Source organism: Astatotilapia calliptera, chromosome 11 (genome assembly GCF_900246225.1).
Source record: "Astatotilapia calliptera chromosome 11, fAstCal1.2, whole genome shotgun sequence".
Taxonomy (NCBI): Eukaryota; Metazoa; Chordata; class Actinopteri; order Cichliformes; family Cichlidae; genus Astatotilapia; species Astatotilapia calliptera.
Window position 1 is genome coordinate 4,665,304 of NC_039312.1, and position 23,249 is coordinate 4,688,552.

The 23,249-nt window shown below is 40.5% G+C and overlaps 1 protein-coding gene and 1 pseudogene across 2 annotated transcripts in view; one reads left to right on the forward strand and one right to left on the reverse strand.

The window, feature by feature from the left end:
* Positions 1-8,821, forward strand: part of tgfbr2b (transforming growth factor beta receptor 2b) — a 42,355-nt gene extending 33,534 nt beyond the window's left edge. For both annotated transcript variants that reach the window (XM_026183942.1, XM_026183943.1), the window contains 2 exons: positions 6,137-6,264; positions 7,732-8,821. In XM_026183942.1, coding sequence (XP_026039727.1) covers positions 6,137-6,264; positions 7,732-7,992 — 389 coding nt within the window. In that variant the 3' untranslated portion in view covers positions 7,993-8,821. The remainder of the gene's footprint in view (positions 1-6,136; positions 6,265-7,731) is intronic.
* Positions 8,822-14,383: 5,562 nt separating this feature from the next.
* LOC113032355 (potassium voltage-gated channel subfamily G member 4-like) lies at positions 14,384-18,749 on the reverse strand (annotated as a pseudogene).
* Positions 18,750-23,249: the final 4,500 nt, after the last annotated feature.

The window sequence follows — 23,249 nt, forward strand, 5'->3', positions numbered from 1 at the left end:
TGCTCTGTGAGTTTTGGCCTGTCAGATCAAGCTCAGCAGGAGAAGCAGTTGGGCAGAATGATGTTAACATGTCACATAATGAAGGTGTGTGTGAGGTCTAACTCAGTTTGTGCCGTGTGTAATGCAATGTCATAAAAATGACTGCTTATCTTCTACCTTCCTTTCTTTCCGGTCATGTCCCTTCAGTCATGAAACAACTGGAAGTATTTGGCTATTTCCTATACGTCACAATTACTAAAAGAAAAGGAAAAGGTCACTTTAATCAGCTGACTTCACGCAATACGTTTGAAGGCCAATGTGTTGAAAGCTGCTTGAAACTGCTACCGTGTGTGTGTGAGACCTACATAGTGTAGACAGTAGTTTCAGGACTACTGTTTACTGTTAGGCTTTTGTTTTTGATGGGGGCAGCAAGGAGGCTGATGGCCTCATCTGTTGCACTGCACCTCAACCTTCAGCTTTAGCAGCAGGAATTTGAGGAATGTCTGATGTGTGAGGGAGACAATCTGAACCGTGCGGTTGCCCTTCTTTGGGCAGGAAATCAGGGGGAGAGAGCTGGAGTGGTTACTGTACCTGCTTCAGCTGTGTGTGTGTGTGTGTGTGTGTGTGTGTGTGTGTGTGTGTGTGTGTGTGTGTGTGTGTGTGTGTGTGTGTGTGTGTGTGTGTGTGTGTGTGTGTGTTTTAATTTATTTTTGAGGCTCAGAATGTGGTTTTAGTGTAAGGGTTACAGTTAGATCCCTGAAACTTGTTCTGGTCTTGTCTTGCTTTTTCTGCCAGTTGAAAAAAATAGAAATAGAAACTCCTAATCCACCAAGCAATGAACTGCAGTCCAAGCAATCAGATATTCGTGGCCTAAACAGGGAACCGGTGACACACAACCGAGCTGTTTCACATTTGGCTGCATGCTGTATAATGAATAGTACCAAATCATCAGTAAAGAACAGAAAGGCAATTCTTAAGCCACCAATTCAAATGTCAGTGGAAGATCACGAGAATCGAGGACAAGGAACAATCTGTAGGGCAACAACACAACAACACACTACTACCTTACAGTAGCTAAACACGCACACAATTAGGAAAGGGAGTTTTGATACCACCAGTTTTGTTTCAGTGCTGGAAGGGAATCATTTCGCTCTTATGCACATGAGGGTGTGTGAGTCCGGTATTAATGCCACTTTGATCAAAAATCTTTCTATCAGTAATTCTCACCTTGCAAAATTAGATTGTACTATAGACTTTAAATCTTAGAGAGGACCTTTTAATGAAGTACAGCTCACACAAATTTGTTTTTGTGTGTTTTATTCCAGTCTCCTTAGAGTAGAGAGGGACTCTCTGTGGTTTATGTTGTTCCCTCTGTCTCTTGGGCTTTTCTAGACAGTCTGAGATATTTAGAATGAGACAGTCACATTCCAGTGTGTGTGTGTGTGTTTATTTCCTCTGTCTACACAGAGTGTGTGTATGTGTGTGTGTGTGTGTGTTTATTTCCTCTGTCTACACAGAGTGTGTGTGTTTCTTCAGAGTAAAGAGAGTCACCTGGAGACAGTGGAACAGAAATGGAGGTCTTAGACAGATGCCCTCATCTCATCCTGTTTCCATGTCTCAATCTGGGAGTGTGTGTGTGAGCGTGTGTGTGTGTGTGTGTGTGTGTGTATTTCCTCTGTCTCCACCGCAACAACAGGGGTCAGAATGGTGGATCGAAATACTACCCTGCTCTGGCATTGTTGTTGTGGTCACTTATAGTACATTCTCCGTGGGTCTCTGAGCATTTTATTTACTTATCCTGAATTAGCCTGCAGGGCGCAGCAGGGCCCGCATGTTCAGTCTGAGCTGAGGGTTATGCAGAGTAAATGGAGCAGGGAGAAAGGTTTGCACCATGCCAAGCAAAAGCCTTGTGGGCCATGTAGGGACACTGCCATTAGCAGCAGCTGGTGAGGGGTTGATAAAAAGCTAAAAGAACACAGAAGTTAATGATCAACATTTTGGAAATACGCTCACTTTTTACCTTAGACAAGACTGAGACCACTCTCTGTAATTACTGTAGGGTTATTGTAATCTCAGTTGCCAGTTCATTCGACCCGTTTAGCTAAAAGTAACGTGGTTAGCCCTTAAGAACAATCCTGCCCTGATGATGTTTAGATTGAAGAATTTCTCGACACTGAGTGTGTAGGACTTAGTTTGTGACTAATTTTAAAATTATTACACGTACGGTGAAGAATATTTACAATTTTATTACAATGCAATTTTCTACTGGGAAATCTTGGATACATGTGTGCTGCTTTCTTTAACAGTTAACACCCCTCTAACTGTTGCTGTACCTCTGGCAACAACAGGGGTACGCCATGTTCCCTAGCAGGATATTTTCTTCAACATTTCCACAGGAAGTGGAAATCTTAAGATATACCCCTTTTCTCATTTCTTAGTTTGCACGTCCTCCCTTTCCTCTCATCCTCTTCTCATGTCTTACTCCCTCTTATCAGAGATGCAAAGTAAGGAGGGGGAGAGAGACACACAAGAAGAGAAGAGTTGAAGCAACAGGTGTTTAATTCAATGAAGCATCCTTGCATTGGAATCTCATTTTAAACGGATGTATAATCAGTAGGAAATGGATGGTTGGGTGAACAATAAATGCACCAGGTGCAGGAGAATGAGCTTGACCCACTTAAGCCTTACAACCAACAGACTCCCACAGGACACCCTCAAAGGACCCAGGTCCATGCGCCACATAATTTTGATGTCATAGCTGTGCAATATACTATTTTATATTACTATAACATCTCTGTTGGTGGCTTTTTTTCTTTTGTTTTTCTCTAAATTCTCTAAATAGCTTTTAGTTATTTTTAGCTAAGTGTATCTTACATAAACTGGCAGCTGAGTGTAAACATTTCAAGATAACTAAGTGTGTCATCTCCGGTCAGATACTAAATTACCCATTAAAATAAAAATAACGCAGATAAAGAGCAATAACAGTAAAAGACAAGTCAAATAAGACTAAACAGACAAAGAGCTGAAGAATACAGTAATTCCAAACAAACCAATCAAATGAGAACAGACATGAAGATAGGACTGACTGCTTCTTTCTTTTAAGTTTCAGGTATTCATTTGGAGGGAATCTGCTATTTCAACTTGTAACACCCCCCCCCCAATCAAAGTACTACTAACAGCACTGACATTAAACTTCACAGCACCCCAAGTGCTAGCCACAAACCTGCCACAGGAATTCAGCCCACAACTTTCTCTAGAGATGGGCGGATTCTTTGTTTCTGTGGAGAGGAGATTTTGTTTCGATGACAGTGTGGTTCATTAGAGTTTACACAGGTTCATTTCTTGCAATGTAGTTTGTTTTGCATCAGTGTGGGATCAGTTTCATGTTATACTTCTCTCGAGAGTCTGAAATCTCTCAAACGCCAAACATGGAGATGTTTGTCTGGAGATAGCAGATCCCAGACAGCGTAGCCAGCCACGGGGTTTCTGCTAACCTTCAGGCCACAAAGGTTTCAGACAGATAATCTGAAAAGGAAACTGTCGTAAACCACTTTCCAGCACTTAGATTGAATATATCGGGATTTTAACTGCGGGCCCCAGACAGCAAGAGGAAAGTGAGACTGAAGCTCTGGTTGCAGTCTCTTTTGAAATCTCCTCTCAGATGAAATTCTTCTCATAGCTTTTCAAAGGTCCAGAGAAGGAAAACAGGCCCCGCCTCATGTAGACCGCACGTGTAGTCCCCATGTATCATTCACAGAAAAAGGACAAGTGTACAAGAGCCAAATCAGTAATGGAGCATGAAATAGGACCTTTTCCACTCTGTGATGTCTTGATGTTTAGAAGGTACTCCACCTCTTTTTATTTCTGTTTTCAACTCTGTGCTTCAGCTGTATGCAGTCCAGGAAAATGTGTGGTATTTATACCAGCTCCACAGCAGGAGATCTAAACAGCAGAAAGCTGAGGACAATACCAGGCCTGGCATAAATAGCCCTGCAGGGAATGGGCCATGCCCGGCTGGGTCCTGTTTTAAAATACTAAAACTGAGGGAACTTCCACATGTCAAAACAGGAAGTGTGGGTCTGTAGAGTCAGCGTTTCTGCACATAGTCCCAATCCTAGCCCTCCAGTTTCCTGTCTGCGGGATTTTACCCCAACCTCCTAACTTCCTGTATTTGAGGATAAGCAGCAGGGCTGCACGTGGTTATATGAGACTGCATCACTTATCATATATTTCACCGCATCATTCTGCTAACCACTACATCAAAGCATCTAGTTGATATGGAAATATACATAGCTATGTAGACATTTACTAAGTGCTTTGAGATTAAATGGGAATTTGAACAGCTACAAGTGCCGCTTTCTTCAACTCTGGTCTTTCTGAATTCGTGTTTCCACTCTCTCACTGTACATAAATAAATTTAAAATGGGGAATTGACACTCATCACCTAAAGCTTATTCAGATAATAGGTCCTTTATTAAAGATACATGCAGAAAAAAACACTGGTTAGCTTGAGTGACAGCTGTGTGTTAGCCTAGCTTGCTCTGGTAGTGCTTCATAATGCAGCCCTTGACTTCCAATGTAATCTCCCATCATTTCTAGTGTCATTTTAAACAAACAAGGGAGTAACATTTGTAGCTGTAGTTTTAACGGTAATAGCAAATTATAGTATAGCATAATTTATACTGTACCAAAAATGTTTAGGTAGTGAAAATATAGAAAAATGTATGTAGATGGTAAATATTGAGAAATGACTTCTGTATCTCATAAAGGATATTGAGTTTGGAAATTTAGGATTTTACTATAGGTAGTGACATACCAATGACTGCATCTTTGGTCAAAGGTGGTAAATACACTTTAAGTTTAGAAAAATTTCCAAGTTCTTAAAGTGCTGTTGCAGACAATGTGAGATGATTTGAAGGTTCAGAGGTGCCAGTTAAATGGTTGTGAGGCTGTTGAAAGTTCACGAACGAACATTGAGCAGCAGGCGTTTAAGAATTGCAATCCAAACTAGTGAAACTTAACCAAACATGACTAATATTTTGGAAAACGAGAGACCGAATGTAAAGGGAAACCGAGTACTTAGCCCAAATAGAGTCAAGGATATTTAGACCTGGTCTAAAATGTGGTCAGCCTCAACTGACTAAAACACCCAGAGATCCACCCAGACACTGGACTGAGTGTGACCTGTGTGACTCACCAGGTCAGGATTTAGTTCCCTTTAGAATCAAATGGACTTCCAAAGACCATTGGTTTGGAGGCAGCAGAACAGAGAAAAGCAAACTGCAGCAAAATGTAGCACAAATGACAGTTTATTAGAGAATAATACCCAGTGTTTGACAGGTTGGGAAGAACACTTTGTTATTAAGCATAAGAACACTGACGTCCAGGGATAGATTATTTGCTAATTATTTGTGCATCATTTCCGGTGTCAGATGGGCAAACAGAAATGAGTTTGCAGTGATTAGTATCTCATTACACAGCAACTGTGAGATCCTGGGAGCCTTCCTTTCCGGGGTTGGAGGCAGACTGCAGCTGTTGTGAGTTCGGTTTCATGAGGTTTGGACCCAATCCCAGAGCCTTGTTTTTCATTTTTCATGGTTTCAACATGATGCCCTTCCACCCCCTGCACCCCAGCTATTTTTTGAGCATAAAAGAGTAAAAAAAATAACCGATTGTTATTTTGGTGTTCTTTGCTCTGAGGTTGCAAATAATGGCTTGTTAGCGGAAGCTGATTTGTTTGTTTTTAGACACGATCGTCATTTGAGTGCCAAAGTGGGCATTTTTCCTCCCGCCAAGGCTTCATAAAAGCAATTCTTTCCCACTGTCAGCATTATTGGTGCCAGCGTACAAGGCTCAAAGCTCGGGTGGAAATTCAAGCTCAGTGGTTTTGGGGTGTAATGACCTCATACCAGGATGCTTTTGCACTTTCTAGTAAGGTTAACTCAGCCACCTGTCACACTCAGTCTCCCTCTCCCTCTCTTTCCTTTTCTTCTTTATCTTAAAATTTTCACATATCATCATACGCACCTTTCAAGATTTTGAAAATGACAAATACTGGTACATACAAGTGGCTGTAAAGAAGGATGTGGTTTACTTGCAGCTCAGTTTAGGGTCTGCAGTCCATGTCTGATCTGTGAGTTGTGCTTGTGTTTTGCAGAAGTAAAGGATTACGAGCCGGCGTACGGCTCTAAAGTGCGAGAGCACCCCTGTGTGGAGAGCATGAAGGATAATGTGCTGAGAGACAGAGGGAGGCCTGAGATCCCCGACAGCTGGCTCAGGCACCAGGTGAGTGCATTAGACTGCAGTACTAATCAAAATTGTAGATGCAGCTTTCTACAATGTAGAACAAAAGTTAGGATGAAAATTAAAATAACACAATCAATCAATTGAGTGTGAACACTCAAATAAGTTTCATATTTTACATTAGTAAATATGTATCTATTGTCACGATTTTTTGCACACATAATTTTATATAACACAAGTGTACATTTTGAATGTAATAGTATGTTTAACTAATTTATATGATAATGTATCCCCTTTTGTACATTGTACTTGTTGTAGTTTATTTATTTTTCTATGCTTATTATTATTTTTCTTTGGTTTAGTTTAGTTAGTTTACCTGTGTGATGGACTCATAGCTAATAAGCACAATGGAGTGAGAACAAGTTTAAATAACTAATTTTTGCAGTAAAAGAGTAAAAGCCGGCCTTTGACACTTGAAAACATTTTTCAGCATAGGCTGTGGCTCGTCTCTTTGCTCTTTAAACAGTTTTGCATTTAACACTTTCCCTATATTCAATCAATCTTTTTGGTAAATCCTAATCATAAATTGCTTTGCTTGTTTGTGTGAAGACAGCAGAGACAGAGAGACATGTTAATGCTGACATAAATGCCAGTCACATAAGTGGAAGATTCAATTCAGCGCCAAATCACAATAACAGTTGCCACAGGATCTTTATATTGTAAGGTAGACCCTACAATAATACATACAGGGAAAAATCCAACAATCATATGACCCCTGTGAGCAAACACTTTGGCAACAGTTGGAAGGAAAAACTCCCTTTTAACAGGAAGAAACCTCCGGCAGAATCAGGCGCAGGGAGGGGCGGGGCCATCTGCTGTGACCGGTTGGGGTGAGAGAAGGAAAAAAAGAGCATTGCTCTCTAACAAATGTGATGCATTAAAGTTGAAGTACAATAAATACTACAACCATTTTAGTCACAGCGGTTCCAGGCAGCCTCTTTGCTGACTGTGCTACAGTCAGCCACCTTCTAAATACGGAGACAGGTTTGGTTTTAATAACAGTTTAGTCTCAGTAGAGGTGCCTCCAACTTTACTCTGCTCACTGTAAAATGGCAATTAGCTAAACTTTGGTTTAATGAGGTGAAAGCTGCCTTATGCATTTGTAACATCTAAAACCGACTGAGTTCACTGCTTCCAAATAATGAAAGTGTTGCTTTTAATTTGCTTTTTAACTTCAGTGCTTGTACATTTATAACTTCTCTTAGAACCACTATAACCGGTTTGATTTCATATGTAAGAAGTTTTAACTAAACTAACCAAGTCTCAGCATTCCGTGACTATCTTGGAATTATCTGACTTTTATTTCAGTGGTCACTGGGATATAAAAACTACATATATAGAATAGTTTTATTTCTGCACTCATCTTTGCTTTTGTAGAATTCTCCTAGCACTCTCTCTCTTTTAAAAAGTTTCTATCTGATAACACATGCTCTCTGCCTCCCTCTACAGGGCATGGCAGTGATGTGCGCCACCATTAAGGAATGCTGGGACCACGATCCCGAGGCCCGCCTCACTGCACACTGCATTGCCGAACGCATCTCTGAGCTGGAAGACGAGATGGGCAAGCTGTCCAGCCGGAGCTCCTCGGCGGAGAAGATTGTAGAGGAACTAAAGATCCCAGTAGAGGTGGAGATCCCAGAGGAGGAAGTGAAAATTACAGAAATACAAAACATCATAGCTGTGGACTGCTCCATTAGCGACAAGAAGTGAGAAAAATGCCACTTCCTGGGATGGGACTGAGGACTAAACTCTGAATAGTGTCCTGGAGCTCAGCTCTTGTAGGACTTTGAGCCAAGCCGAGTGTGAGTCGCAGCGTCATCTGTCATTGTAGCCCAGCAAAGATCAACTTTTGGATGCTTTTGGTCTTCGCCACATTTAAGATGTGGCTCGACATAATCAGCTGGTAGCTACAGAACCAAAAAAGATAACTGGAAGCTTCTCGAGATACGCTGAGCGTGGCGAGTCTGACGGGCTTCTCTTCAAGGTCTCTCCACGAGAAACAAACTGGGCAATACATCCTATACCAAAGATATTCAGTGTGCGCTTTACCACCTACTACTTATTACAGATGTTTTTATGTACTCTAACGTGCCTTTTGCCTGAAAGTGCCTTTGTGTGTTCAACTTTGAGCCAAACTGTCAGCAGCGCCTTAACACTAATGATGCTACAGATTCCATCCTCACCAGCAGGAAATTAAAGGAATACGTGTCTGTGGGTGTGTGAATGTATGTGTGTGTTCTTTTTCTTTCTACCAAGCTATGCCTTAACTTTGTTTTCCAGATAAGCAAGCACGTTGTACACAGAGACATAAACTGTAATACAGATGACAAATCAAAGCTAAAAGGGAAAGTCTTCCTTCTACAGCGCTTATGCAGAGATCAAAAGACTATATAAAGATGCATTTTTTACAACTGTGTATGTTTTCTGTCTGTATCACCAGGAAACTGAGTGTGCCAAAGATCGTTTATCCCGCTTTTCAATATGTACCATATGTAAGATATTGTAAATCTTTTAAGAATTAAATATATCTGTATGCTGATTCTGTTGACACTGATTTTTTTTTTTCAAAACTGTTAATTAAAACTGTGTCATGTTTCCTTTTTATGACTGTTTTGTTCACATCTAACTCCAACTGTATCATTAGTTTATGAGACTTCTACATCATCAGTGTCCTTTCTCTGGCCATAACACACTTATATGTTTTTGTTTGCTTAAGATCAAAAGCTGTAAGCAATAAACTACACAAAACATGCCAGATGTAGCAAAAAACTATAAATCAAATATGTAAATTTATGTTAAATTTTTTGGGGTCAGAAGTACAATAAATGTAATTTTAGTGGTTTAGGCTTTAATATATTTGGATCAGGTAAGTGAAACTAAAATGATTTAAAAGTGAAAGCTGGATTTATTCATGTTTGACCAGTTAGAGGCAGCAGAGCAATCCCCACCTCACAAAGTTATGGTAACTACATTAGTTATCAGCTGACCTATTTAGATGCAGAGCTACTTATCTGTTTGTTTCACTTTCAGCTTGACTTTGTCCTCCACAACTGAGGAAATATCTGCTCTTTAGTTGCTAACTGCAAAGGCTGCAAAGCTTTATCATTTATATATGCATGCAATGCCGAGATGTTGAGGTTTTCTGCAATTGACAATACAAGGATTCCCTTTCATATACTATAAAGAAATCTAATCCACTGCAGATGCATCAGTATAAACAAATGGATTAACAGTGGTCAGTGTTGGGGAGTAACGGAATACATGTACTGACGTTACGTATTTAAAATACAAAAACTGTTTTCCGTTACAGTTACCATTTAAAAAGGTGGTATTTAGAATACAGTTACTTTGTTGAAATAAATGGATTACACGGCGGTATTTTCCTGTTTCACATTGTTGCAGGTCAGGACTGTTTGGGTTTTGTTTGACAGCTATGTTCTGTTGTTCCAGGCAGCAGCGTTACGGTTACCATGGTTACAGGATGACGCGCGCTACTGTGTGTTTCCTGGGTGAGAGAGCGCCTTTTTGTTGTTGTTGTTGTTGTTGTTGTTGTGCTAAGCTAATAGGCAGAATGCTACAGGCATAGCGCTAAAAAATGTAGCCTGATGGGCAGTGTAGTCCGTGCTGCAGGGAGAATGGACTGCCATACCCGTTATGTGTCTGTGAGCGAGGGAGGGAGAAAAAGGAAAAGTACGAGCTGTCATCAAGCAGAAACGGGAGCTGGAAGCATGTAAATAATAACCACTGCAGCCAAAAAGAGTGCCTGACGAGTCCAGTTTTAAGTAAGCTATTAAGACTCGACTGTACGCTGTGTTCGTGTTTTCGTCCGAAACAATAAGTTCCGTTGGAGCAACAGATTCCCATGATGCATAAGTATTTTATCCAGTCTTCCTTCTCTCTCCCCAGCTGGTCCTGGCAGATGGCCCCGCCCCTCCCTGAGCCTGGTTCTGCCAGAGGTTTCATCCTGTTAAAAGGGAGTTTTTCCTTCCCACTGTCGCCAAAGTGTTTGCTCGTAGGGGGTCATATGATTGTTGGGTTTTTCTCTGTATGTACTGTATTATTGTAGGGTCTAGCTGATATAAAGCACTTTGAGGCGACTGTTGTTGTGATGTGGCACTGTAAAAATAACATTGAATTGAATTGAATAGGATAGAAACACTGTTGGGAAAAATTCCATAGGAATTTAACAGGCTATATTAAATTTCCTCATTTATTTCAGGATTTTTAATCACACAATGGGCCTACATATGATATTGTTCTGAAGTTGTGTTTTTTAATTTAGTGAAACAACCTGCAGAACAAACAGATGTCTTACAATTTTGTGTTATTCAAAGGTTACATCAAATTACCAGGAAGTGTACCGCTAAAGTGTTTAGTTTGTATTACTGTGGTAACGTTAACAGTGATGTAATATATTGGACTAGTGCTGAGCAGCAGCGGTGTTCATGTCAGTGTCACAGAGTCATTAAATTCCACCTTTATATACACTTTGTCATCTGTAGGGCTTGGAGAATCGCCACGATAGCTCTTGTAACATCGATTGAATTTGGTTCGCTAAATCCACAAAGAGCAGCAGCACACTGGTCAGCCTTGTATACAAAGAAAACATCCTGGAGCTCACAGTAGAAATTATTGTGACTTGTATAGAAGTTTTCATCACCTAATCTGTCTTTGTCACTTAGTCACATCTTGTTTTTGTGTCACTCTGTTTTCTATTCTTGAGAGAAATTTGTGTGAAAAGAAATCAAGCATAATTTAAAATTGCATGCTAAGAATTCTTTTCCATTCACTTCATAAGACTTTATAATGTCCCTTTCCAGACTATTCGTAGCAGTACTACATTTCATTTTTTTGTGCTGTAATGCTGCTGTGGTTACTGCTCCTGACACCTTGTCAGGAGCTGAGAAAAAAGCAGTTTTCACATGCAAATGCAGAGTAGGTCCAGTGTTAATCCACTTTTAGCTCTAGTTTTGATCTTCACCCCGTCTTATTTGACTCTTTAACTTCTAAATGCTCCACTAGATCCATAGTAGAATCTAACTATGTCTGTATGTTTGCTTATTAGAGGCTTTCACTGAAAACAGGTGAAAGAATCAAAGAATTTTGGATGGAAAAACAGCAAAATATACTTCCCAGAACACAAAATGAATGAACTGAAAGATGCTATCAAGTTCTGCAAACTTAATTCAAACTAAAGAGCTGTGTGATCATTTCCTTTTCCTATTTACATTTAAACTACTCATTTGATCCATTTTTATTATAAAATTAGAATAAGTAGTGGTTCAGGTTCTGTTTTTTTACGTTTGACTTGAATTCAGGCCCCAGAGCTGTAGCTTAAGATCTATTTTGTGATTATTTTAAATAGCACACTCTGATTTGGAGCACAGCTGCTGTTGCTGTTACTGGAACTTTGTTTTTTGTAGTGCAAGCCCTGCTTTACCTTTAAATACACAGTTACAGTGACTGAGAGCAGTCAGCAGCTTCCAAGCAGCCGAGGGTTGAGGGTCAGTTGAGCAGACAAGCTGTTTTTAGTGCAAGAGGCTTTTAGGGGCAGTGTGGAAATGGTTTTAGTGGGATGTCAGACACAAAGTGTGTGAGTGTGGTGCAGACATTCCTCTGGTTATTTTATATCAGGAAAAAAAGTAATGACAGGCTTGCGATTCCCATGAACCAGAGAACAGAGGGTACCACATCACAAGTAGTCATATAAACACACGTGCTTACATGTTTCTGTCCCTCCAAAGGACCTAACCAAAACGTCACCCCAACCTAAACATAAATCTTCTAAGCCCCCAAAGATTACGTCATTTACGATTTTCTTTTTGCCCTCAATATAATGCTATGTAAACAGATTCATGTTGAGGCGACAAGTGTACAAAGAAACACATGTACATGCCTACAAAAATTCGGGTAACCTGGGGTTATTAAATATTTTAAAATTATAACTTGCATAAAATAATGGCATTAATCTGTCTTACAGGTTCCTATATCTTTAACTCTTTGCCTCTTGAAGCATGTATTTGCATCAGACATTAGTGGAGGTGATCTCTACTGATATATACTGAGGTGTCAGATCTCATCATTAAGGATACAGGGGAGATCGTCAAATGTCACCTTTATGAAGGAAAAAGTTTGGGTTTTCATTCACGTTCCAGTGGCTCAGCCGAGAAGCTTTAGTGTATTTTTGCCTCACTATATAATATCTGTCTGGACAGCTTCCAAGCTACTCATTGATACACAACCTGAGAAACCTGAGAAGACAATAGGTCAACTTCCATGTTTAACAGCTGGTGAGGTGTTATTAATTGTTTTTTGTTTTTTTTACCCCCATTTTAAACCCAACATACCGTTACTGATTATGGCTTATTTTAAAGCAATCTGAGTCATCCAAATGTTGCTCCACAGACTTTAGGCCTTTGTGATTAAAAAAGGTCCTTTTGATCTCTTTTGGTAATGAGATGTGGTTTCTGTTTGTGCAAAACTGCTGCTCATTGGAGTGGACAACTACTCAAGTGTCAGCAACTACTTCCTGCAGCTCCTCTGCAGTCAGGTTAGGTTGCCATGCTTTTCCACCTTGCAGACATGCAGTTTGATCTTCAAGCTTTTTGATCATGATTTTTTTTTTAATGACATTTATTACTGACATTTTAGTCGGTGCGAATGTTGACCTGGAAGTACTATGACTAGACAGCTGCCCCAGAACCATTCCCAATGATCAAGAGTCCTTGGTAGCCATTCATTGTCTGTTTCAATGCAATGATACTCTGCAGGCCAAACTATTCTGAAAGAAAAAAAAAAAGCAAAGTTAGTTTTATTTGTTCAAGGTTGGCCAAACTTTTAAATCCAACTGGCCTTCATTCCCTCCTCCGCCTCTGTTTCCCCTCCTTCTCCCTGGCTCACTCCTGTTCTCTCCATCTTAAACCTCATGCCACTCTTTGTTGGTGAACTCCTGGCATCCCTGTCTCTCATCAGAGGCAAACATTCTGCATCCAGAATTAACTTTTTTCCATTCTTTTACAGGCCTCTGTAGTAATCCAGGGTTTTGTGCATATCCCAGAAGCCCAACTCTGCCTTCCTGTTGCACTCAAATCACCAGACCGGATCAGTCGCTGTCAGATCATTTCCAGGCGTGATGCACCTGCGTGGCACAGACTTTAGTGATAACAGCTTCAAGAGTCCACCTTGTATTAAGACTATAAACTAATGTGGGCATATCTTAGATTTATGTCTCCCTTCAGGGTATAATCACTGAAACAATTACTATGTAATTATTGTACTGCAGTCTGCAGCAGAGAAAATCCTTTCCACAGTGACATGCTGTAGTTTTCTTCAGGGCTTGTTTAATGAACATGTCTGCCCTTTGTTGGACAAAAAGTGGTTTCTGGTTAATAGCATTAAAGCATTAAAACACACTGATTTTCAACAAACAGTGTTGCATCAGCATTTTGTCAGTAACTATTGTTAAAGGAGTTGTCTGCCTCTAATTCCCACTATCAAATGTAGGTCTATCCCCTTTTTGACCAAGAAACTAATGAATTTGTGGATCGTTTTGTCAGAAGGCTGAAAGGCCGAAGCGAAAAGGCGCACCCAAACACAGACTGAACAGATAGGAAGTTTCACAGAAATTCAAGGTTTAACATAACACTTCCCCGGACCGTGACATGTTTCACAGCACATATAAATATGCATACCCAAAGTCTATATAAGTTTAGGTAATGTATATTACAGTAAATGTTCACAGTACTCAAATAATAAATCAGTTATACACTACATTTACATTTAAGCAGACGCGACAAAGGTAGGTGAACAATGTTGGGATGATTACTCAAAAAGTAATGTATTACACACTGTTAATATAAACCTTAAGCTACAGTCCCACACACCAACACAAATCCCTGTCCTACTTAGGACACATGATTTTTTTTGTACCATTTACATATGAACACTACTGTAGGAACTTGAAGAGAAAAAAATAAAGGCTGCATTGCAACAACCCTTACTGCTCATCACTGCCTTAACATTAGTTTCGGTTCTTGGCTAGCTTTGTGTTAGCATCTGTCTGTGCAGATGCTTCCTGAGAACGGAAGTTTTGTTATCAGTATAATGCAGCTGTTTCTGTTCTAGGTGCAGTTTCCAGTTTGCTATCACAATCATCACAAAAATAATGTCCATATCCATATTTTCTACCTCCTACAGCTTTTCTGAGTGTACACCAAGTCCCATCAGGAATGTATTTTCATATAATCAAAATGTAGCAGGAGCAATAAGTGGTTGATGGCTTGTGTTCTTATCCAGCATTTGAATGTCTTTCATGGAGAGGTAATAATGATCATCTAGATCAGGCAGAAAATCAGTTTCAGGCCAATTATCAGGCCATGTTTCTCTTTCTTTCATGCTTTCTTCAGCCCCAGTGGCAAGCTCAGCACCCCTCTCTTCCTTCCACAGCCTCTTGTGCTCTTCTTTAAGTTCATTGTAAGTGCGGTTAAAAGTGTGGAAGATAGATGTGGAAGGGAAGGACAGGATGAGGATCCCTGCTAAGATGATGATTAGCGCCCCCACTTGGCCGGGAATGCTGCGTGGCACCATGTCTCCATACCCCACGGTGGTCACGGAGATGATGGACCACCAGTATGATGCTGGGATGCTGCTGAACATTAGCTGGGGGGTTCTAGCAGCATTTGGAGCCAGCTCACTTTCAGCAAGGTGGACAAGTGGAGAAAAGAGGGCCACGGCGACACAGATGAAGAGCAGCAGCAGGCCAAAGTCAGTCACGCTTCGCTGCATGGTCAGCCCCAGAGTCTGCAGACCCATAGAGTGACGGGCCAGCTTCATGACATACATGATACGCAAGGCCCTCATCACACGCAGGATTAGACCCAGTTTATCTAGAGTGCTCTTCCCTGCACCAGCAACAATATCGTGCACTGTTTCGTCCTTAAACTCAAGAAACAGGGAAACATAGTAGGGCAAGATGGCGGCTATATCAGTGATGTTGAGTGGTCCCTGAATGAACTCCAGCTTGCTCTGTGCATGGAAAAATCGCACCAGAAACTCCAAAGTGAACCAAGCCACGCAAATCGACTCTACCAAGAACATGTTTCGGCACTTCTGAGAGCATTCACCCTGCAAGAGTAACAAAAGACAGAAATCCATTGGTAAATTTAATTGATCTAAATGTACACAATTTAATAATTATCTTGTAGGCTGATAACCAGCATTGGTGCAAAACACTAGTTTAGTACCTTTCTTCCACCAAGGTTATGATGATGGTTGTGCTAATATGTAGCCTGTTTTCCCTTTGAAAACCAGACCACATTTTGACCGGTTTGAGAGCTAATTGTTACATAGTGTTGGTCAAGGTAATTTCCATCTGTAAAAAATTGCCACAAAATTGCTGATGCCAGTGGTTCCAACTGTGAGCCGAGCAATTTTGTGGTGCCATACACGTGGCAGATTGCAGCTATATAAATTCTTTTTATATCTACCTAGTAGCAACAAATAAATACATGAGCAACTAAACAAGGATAAAACTAAAAACTTATAAATACTGTCAGAAACTACAGAATCTAATTCATTGGGTCAAATTTGAAGTTCCACACATGGTTCAACTTAGAAACATAACGAAAGTACAGTAAGTACTGACTGATCAAAGAGGTCTAACTGAATTTATTTATCAACTCTCTAAAGGTTGTTCCAAATTTTAAAGTCACATTAAATTGACTGGTGGTTAAATAGCACTTTTCTACTCTGACTGATCAATCAAAGCACTTTTTACTCAAAGCCTCATTCACACAATCATACATCTATTCATGTAAGAGATTTTTTTTATACCTAAGCACCATCGCAGTCTGATGGATGCACCGGGGGCGGTAGGTTCAGTATTTTGCTCTTGGATACTTTGACATTCTGGCTGGAGAAGACAGAGTAAACCACCAACATCTAGTGATGTGCGATACCACTGATTTGCTTTCTGATCAGATACCAAGTAAAATTCATGGTATCGATGATACTGATGCTGTGTACAAAAACTTAATGTTTCATTGTACAGTATTTCATAATACAATATATAATTGTATTATGTAATTGTAATAATATAGCTTCATAATGATTACAGGACATCAGACTACTTGTTTTTATTGCTTAATAATGCAGAATTATCATATAGAAATAAAAAAAACTGAAGTTGTGCGCTATTTGAACACATTGCCTGCCTGCAGCACTAAAGGACTCTGCGAGAGATGTCTGTCTTGCCCCAGCTGCACCTGTCCCTCTCCTCCTCTTCAGTTCGCCTCAACATAAGCTCATCATATTCTGTGATAGGATTTACCCTGAGGTGTTTAACAACACCTCACTGTCTTGCCACATGTATGGCAAACTGCGTCTTGGCTTTATGTGGAGGTAAAATACGTCCACACATGACTCCGTTTACACTCAGCCATTGTTGTGAGTGTGCACGCCAGGGGCCGCGACACATTTATACAGGCATATTACGCATATGACCATGAAAGGCGTAAGCGGAAGTAGTTCCATCCAATTTAGACGACCTGAATGATATAGTTTCTTTCCAATTCAATTCAATTCAATTTTATTTATATAGCGCCAAATCACAACAAAAGTCGCCTCGAGGCGCTTCATAGATACAGAGAAAAACCCAACAATCATATGACCCCCTATGAGCAAGCACTTTGGTGACAGTGGGAAGGAAAAACTCCCTTTTAACAGGAAGAAACCTCCGGCAGAAAGACATGCTGTGGAAGAGAGCCAGAGATTAATAACAGATATGATTCGATGCAGAGAGGTCTGTTAACACATAGTGAGTGAGAAAGGTGACTAGAAAGGAAAAACTCAATGCATCATGGGAATCCCCGGCAGCCTACGTCTATTGCAGCATAACTAAGGGAGGATTCAGGGTCCCCTAATCCAGCCCTAACTATATGCTTTAGCAAAAAGGAAAGTTTTAAGCCTAATCTTAAAAGTCTCCCGAATCCAAACTGGAAGTTGGTTCCACAGAAGAGGGGCCTGAAAATTGAAGGCTCTGCCTCCCATTCTACTTTTAAATACTCTAGGAACAACAAGTAAGCCTGCAGAGCGAGAGCGAAGTGCTCTAATAGGGTGATATGGCACTACACTGTGTTCCTGTTAATGATAAACTACAAATTTACCAGAAAGTACTAAAATATTGATATTTTAATATGAGAATCAATTCTAGAACATAAATTACTAGTATCAGAAGAATCGATATTTCAATATCGATCTGCACACCACTACCAACATCCCAATTTGTAGACAATTCAAACTACGTCCTGAGTCACAGCTGCACATTAAGACATTTTCCCTTAAAATGACCCCACTGGCCAAAGTGGCCAATACTAACAAAAAAATATGCTTCCACTCCGACTGAAGCATTAAGCTATAGTATTGCAATACAAGCAATACACTAGAATATTGCAGTTCAAACTTAATATCTAGTGTACCAGGGCTGGTAAAATGCAGATAATACCAATACGTACTGTGAGCTTTAAATGGGACTTTAAAGAGTAGCTTTGCATGATTCACAGTTCAAAATGACCCTTATTTATCATAAACTGTGCCACAGTGCAAACTCTCATTTCATATTTGGAGTTAAAAAAAAACATGGTCGTGCACACCATTGCTTTGGTTGGTACATACCATAGATTCTTGCTGCTGCTGGTCTGGCATGGTGCTGATGCACAGGCTGACTACAGTGACCACAACCATCATGACAGACATGAAGGCAAACACTTTGCCTGCAAAACCAGAGTGGGGGTTCTCCACTGCTTCTCCCAGCTTGTGGAAGAAGCTTCCCTGCTCTGCATTTGCTCTCATCACTCTTCTCCTCTCCCTCCACTCTTCCTCCTTGCGCTGGTGCTGCACCACCTCATCCACTGAGCACATCATGCGGTGGTGGCAGCAGGGTGCCATCTGTCCTACATCAATGCCCCAGTACAGCAGCTCAGTATGCAGAGCTACATTGCAGACATCCTGCAGCACGCGGAGCTTCCCACGGCCCAGGAAGTTGAAGATCATCTGAAAGGCTAAAGGGTCTCGATCAAAGAGAATTCATGACACAAGGGGTCGTAGTCATCACAAAACTCTGCTATCTCTCTCAGGGTGGTGCAGGAGTGGAGGTGACTCAGGCGACTCTGGGGGAAATCTTCCAAAGTACTCCAGGGAAAAGCATACCGGATACCTCCCACATTGATGAGGGCCCGCAAGGAAGATCCACAAACCAAGAGGCATCACGTCCACGGAGCAGCTGACCACGCTGGAAGTACAAGCCTTTGACTTCAGTGTTCTCTGTATCTATGAAGAGGTGGTTGTAACTCTCATCACTGCTAAAGGAATGGTCATCAAAGCCAGCGCCGATGATAGCCATGGTGGTACGTGGGTATTTGGCTGAAGAGCTGGACTGTAGTTATGGTAAAGTCTGAAAAGATTGATTACATTAAAAATTCATACATGGTGATCGATGAGTGGCCTACCCTCTTATATTAGCTGTATATTAACCATCATACACTTCAATGCCAGTATGTAACTGAAACTGCTCTTTTAAAGGTCTACAATGATCTTCTAATGGCGCCTAATGTAGGAAATTGTTCTGTACTCATACCGCTTGAATTTAGTGGTGTCTTTGATACTATTGATTACTATTCAAGATTTTGGCTTCTATCTCTGAATAATCAGTAGATTCATCATCCTCCTTTTCTTCTAGATCAGGGATGGGGAACTCCAGGCCTCAAGGGTTGGTGTCCTGCAGGTTTTAGATATCACCCTGGGTCAACACATCTGAATTAAATGACAGGGCTCTGGAGAACTTCAACACATGTTGAGGAGGTAATTTAGCTATTTAAATCAGCTGTGGTGGATCAAGGACACATCTAAAACCTGCAGGACATCGGCCCTTTAGGCCTGGAGTTCCCCACCCCTGCTCTAGAAGGACATTTTGTTCGCGCGTACACCTTCTCCTCTTAGATTGCTTGTTTAACCTCCACAAGGTTCAATCCTGGGTCCACCGTTATTCTGATTTTACATGCTTTCTTAAGTAGGTATCATTTAATCTTTGTGCCTGCCGTTTTTTAGCATTTCTATGCTAATGACATTCAACTGTATGTGTCTTTTAAGCCTCACCAGCTGCATAGGCTATACACCCTAATTGACTGTTTATCCCGAACCAGTGAGTTTTCACTTTTCTGTTTCTTTTAATTTAAGGAATATTTCAAAAATTGTGAATTATAGTCTACTCTTCTGAAATGTTAAGGCTTTTGTGTCACTGCACCTAGATTATAGCAGATAAATCTCAGCCATGTCTCCAAGCAACACAAAATGCTACGGTCAGACTCTAACAGACTCTAGCAAGCAAGCTGACATTTTATTCTCTTTATTGACTCCCAGTTTATTTTAGAATTAATTTTAATATTCTCACCCTTGCATGGGACAACCTCCAGACTACATGACTCATCTTCTTGTAAACACAATGCTGTTTACTGTCTTCGCTCACAAGCTCAAAATCTATTAGCTGTCCCTCATAAGACTGAAGACCAGGGGAGACAGGGGAGCTTTCAGTCTGTGGGCTCCAAATGTTTTGGAACAGTTTAGCTCCTTTTAGCTGAATCTGTGGAGTTGTTGGAAAAAAACTGTTAAATCTTTTCCGGTTAACCAGGTTAATCTGCTGTTATTTTGTATAGGCTTATTTTTATTCTGTTTTTAATAATAATAATAATAATAATAAATGCATGCAGATTTAAAATCTATTTATTTCTGTTATTTTCTTTCTCTTTTTGACCTTTGAGTTTGATGTAGCTATTGATGTAGCTGGTAATCATTCTAACATCAGACGCAACAACAATGGTGACAGACATTAAGTAGCCAAGTCAGACATTTTTTTTTCCATTACTCACTTAAACTTTACATCTTGAAACCGTCCCTTATAGAAGTCTGCTACAAGGAAGGTGTTTCAGATTCATACACTACTGTCAAATTTAATTATTGGACAGTTTTTGTTGTAGCCCATACAAATTCCAACAGGTGGTTGTGTTGTTTAAATAATAAAAGAAATTATTTTTAGAAAATCTGCTAGAAAAATTGCTTTTACTGGGTATAACCAGTTTCTAAGAAGGGTGTTGTAGGATGGCCACTATTGGCCCTCTCTTTGGCTCTGTGCCTGCAGTTATTTCCCTACTTAAATATCATTCAAACACTTGGGTTTTTTTCTCACATAACTACAATTTGCTTAACCAACATCTCTTAGCAAAAGCACAACACGTTTTCTGGTAAAATCCACCACTTTAGTCATGATAGGATACGAAACTTACCTTAAATCTGTGTTGTGATACCAGTCCGTTCAAAATGCCTCTAAATATTCCAAATATTGCTGCTGTGTGTGAAACATTTAGCACTGAATTTCATAAAAGTAATGTCCAATTACTGCACGGAAATTTGTCATTAATTCTTACACGTCTCAAGTGTAAGAGAAGCTCAAGCCCAGAATGAACAAAGCCGTCCCAGATGATCCATCTGTTTATCTTTTCCTCCCTCTCTCTCCTCTCAATGGTCCACCGTTTGGGTGACTAATGCATGACCTGTAATCAGCCTGAACATAATCACGACTCTTTGAGTCTGATCCAAACATCATCCATTAACTTCTGTCACACTGCATCTCTAAGCTTTGGGCTTAAATGTCGAAATGCCAACTCATCTACAGAAAGTGGGATTAATGAGATATATCAAGAGGATATAAAGAGAATAAAGAGCCAAACATGCATTAAGTGTCATCATAATACCAACTGTAGTCAGATTGTGCAGTTGAGTTTATGCTGTATACATGTGTGTATGGCATGAATGTGCACAACAAACTCATCATTTACAGATACATACAGTTGGAGAAATAAGTATGTTGAATTTGTAAGTCTGCTTAGTTACAAAGAAAAGAACAGTCTCTCTCAGTGTTCATTTTAATGGGAGGAGATAAACCAAAATTCCACAAAAAAACTCAAAGTTATGAATTGAGTATTTGATCCCTTACAACCCAGCCAGAATTCTGGCTCAGACAGATTGGCTGTGTCCTAAGTTGTCACGGTCCTGGGTCTCCTGACCCAGCGTTTTTAGTTCTTTGTGATGTTTGTATTATTGTACTTGTGTAGTTATTCTATGGATTCTAGTTTCGATCCCTTGCCCTTCATGTTTCTCTGTGTCCTCTCTGTTCTGTGTAAGTCTGTGTCTGCATGTTTGAGTTCCCCTCTGTGTCTCTCGGTTCTTAGAGTCCTCTGCCTTATGGTTTATGTCTCTGTTTCTTAGTTGCTGTCTCCACTGTGTCAAGTTCGCGTCTCTGTGTGATCCTTCCTGTTTTACTTTGAAGGTCCGTGTCTTATGTGAATGTGTCCTGCTTTGCTTGTCTCTCAGTCCTGATTTCTCCCAGCTGTGCCCTGCTTCTGTGTCTCATTCCCCTCGTTACTCCCCAGTGTATTTAAACCCTGTGTTTCTCTGAGTCAGTGTTGTGTCGTCCCTCATGCTGTGTGTGAGATTCTCCCCGTGTCTTCTTGTATGTGTTATAATTAGCTTTTCCCAGTTTAGTTTTGTATTGCTTGTGTTCTATTTTCCAGCAATAAAGCTGTGCTTTTGAGTTCAAGTTCTGTCCCCGTGAGTTTGCGTTTGGGTCCAATCCCTGCCTGCCACACAGCCGAAACATGACAAAGGTGGCATGTCTGGGACAAGACTGTAGACCTGCACAAGGCTGCATCAGCAAGAAGCTTGGTGAGAAGGTGACAACTGTTGGGGCAGTTATTCAGAAATGGAAGAAATATCAGTCGTTGTCTGTCTAGAACTCCATGCCTCATGGGTAAATGATGAAAGAACTGGTTCTTATACAGCACTTTACTACACTTCCGGAGCACTCAAACAGCTTTCTGTCACACACATTCATATTTCAATTAATCCATTGGAGAGCAACTTAGGGTTAGTATCTCGCCCAAGGATGTTTGGAACGGAGACTGGAGCACACAGGGATCAAACCACCGCTACAGCGATGAGGTGCAAACGGTCACAAGAAAGCTGGTGGGTCAGCTCAAAATGGGAGGAGCATGTTATTAATATCAAGGTATCTGGGGCCACAGTCAGTAGGAACACCATTGCTAACACACTACACCGTAATGGGTTGAAATCTTGCAGATCCGCAAGCAACAATTTGATAGATAGTTTCATCCCACTGCAACAGTCAAACCTGCAGCTACAGTTTATCCAAGCTGCATCCTCTGCAGCAGAAATGCAAGAACTGCATTACCTCTGAAAGAGTCATCTCCATGGATTCCCACACTTTAAATATCCAGCAGAACCAAGAGTATTTGCAGCCTCATACAAAAATAGCTGTTTTCCTCTTTAAACAAATTTACAGTGGGTGAAATCTAATGACTTACTTAAACTTCATTAAGGCTTAATTTTAGGAACATAAGCACGCTGATATACAGGTGGATGCCTGCTATAGCCAGCAGTTGTCTTCTAGGCTTTAACTATATTATTTTGAGACACTTATGATGATGGTGATGCAAATGGATTGTGTGACAGATAGAAAGGTTTGTGCTCCAGTTTTAGTGAGTAAAATTCTGCCCTTTAATCTGTCTATTGCTCAGCATAACTAGCAACTAGCTGTGCTTTTGGGATGTACCCAGATCTGTGGATACACCTCGTTATCCAAGATTGCCAATGAAACTCCACCCTCTTTGTCAAAGCTTGTCACCTGTGGCTCTAAATACCAACATGGCAGTGATCAAACACTGAAACCTTAAAATGCGTTCCACCAGAGTCAATTAAAGGAGACACGTTCAAATTCCTATTTATACCATTGCACGGCACAGAGGTTGCTCACAGGATAATCCTGTAGGAGTAAGCTGAGAAAAACAACTAAAATAATTATTAACACTAGCATCTAGACAAAAAATGACAACGTTTAAATG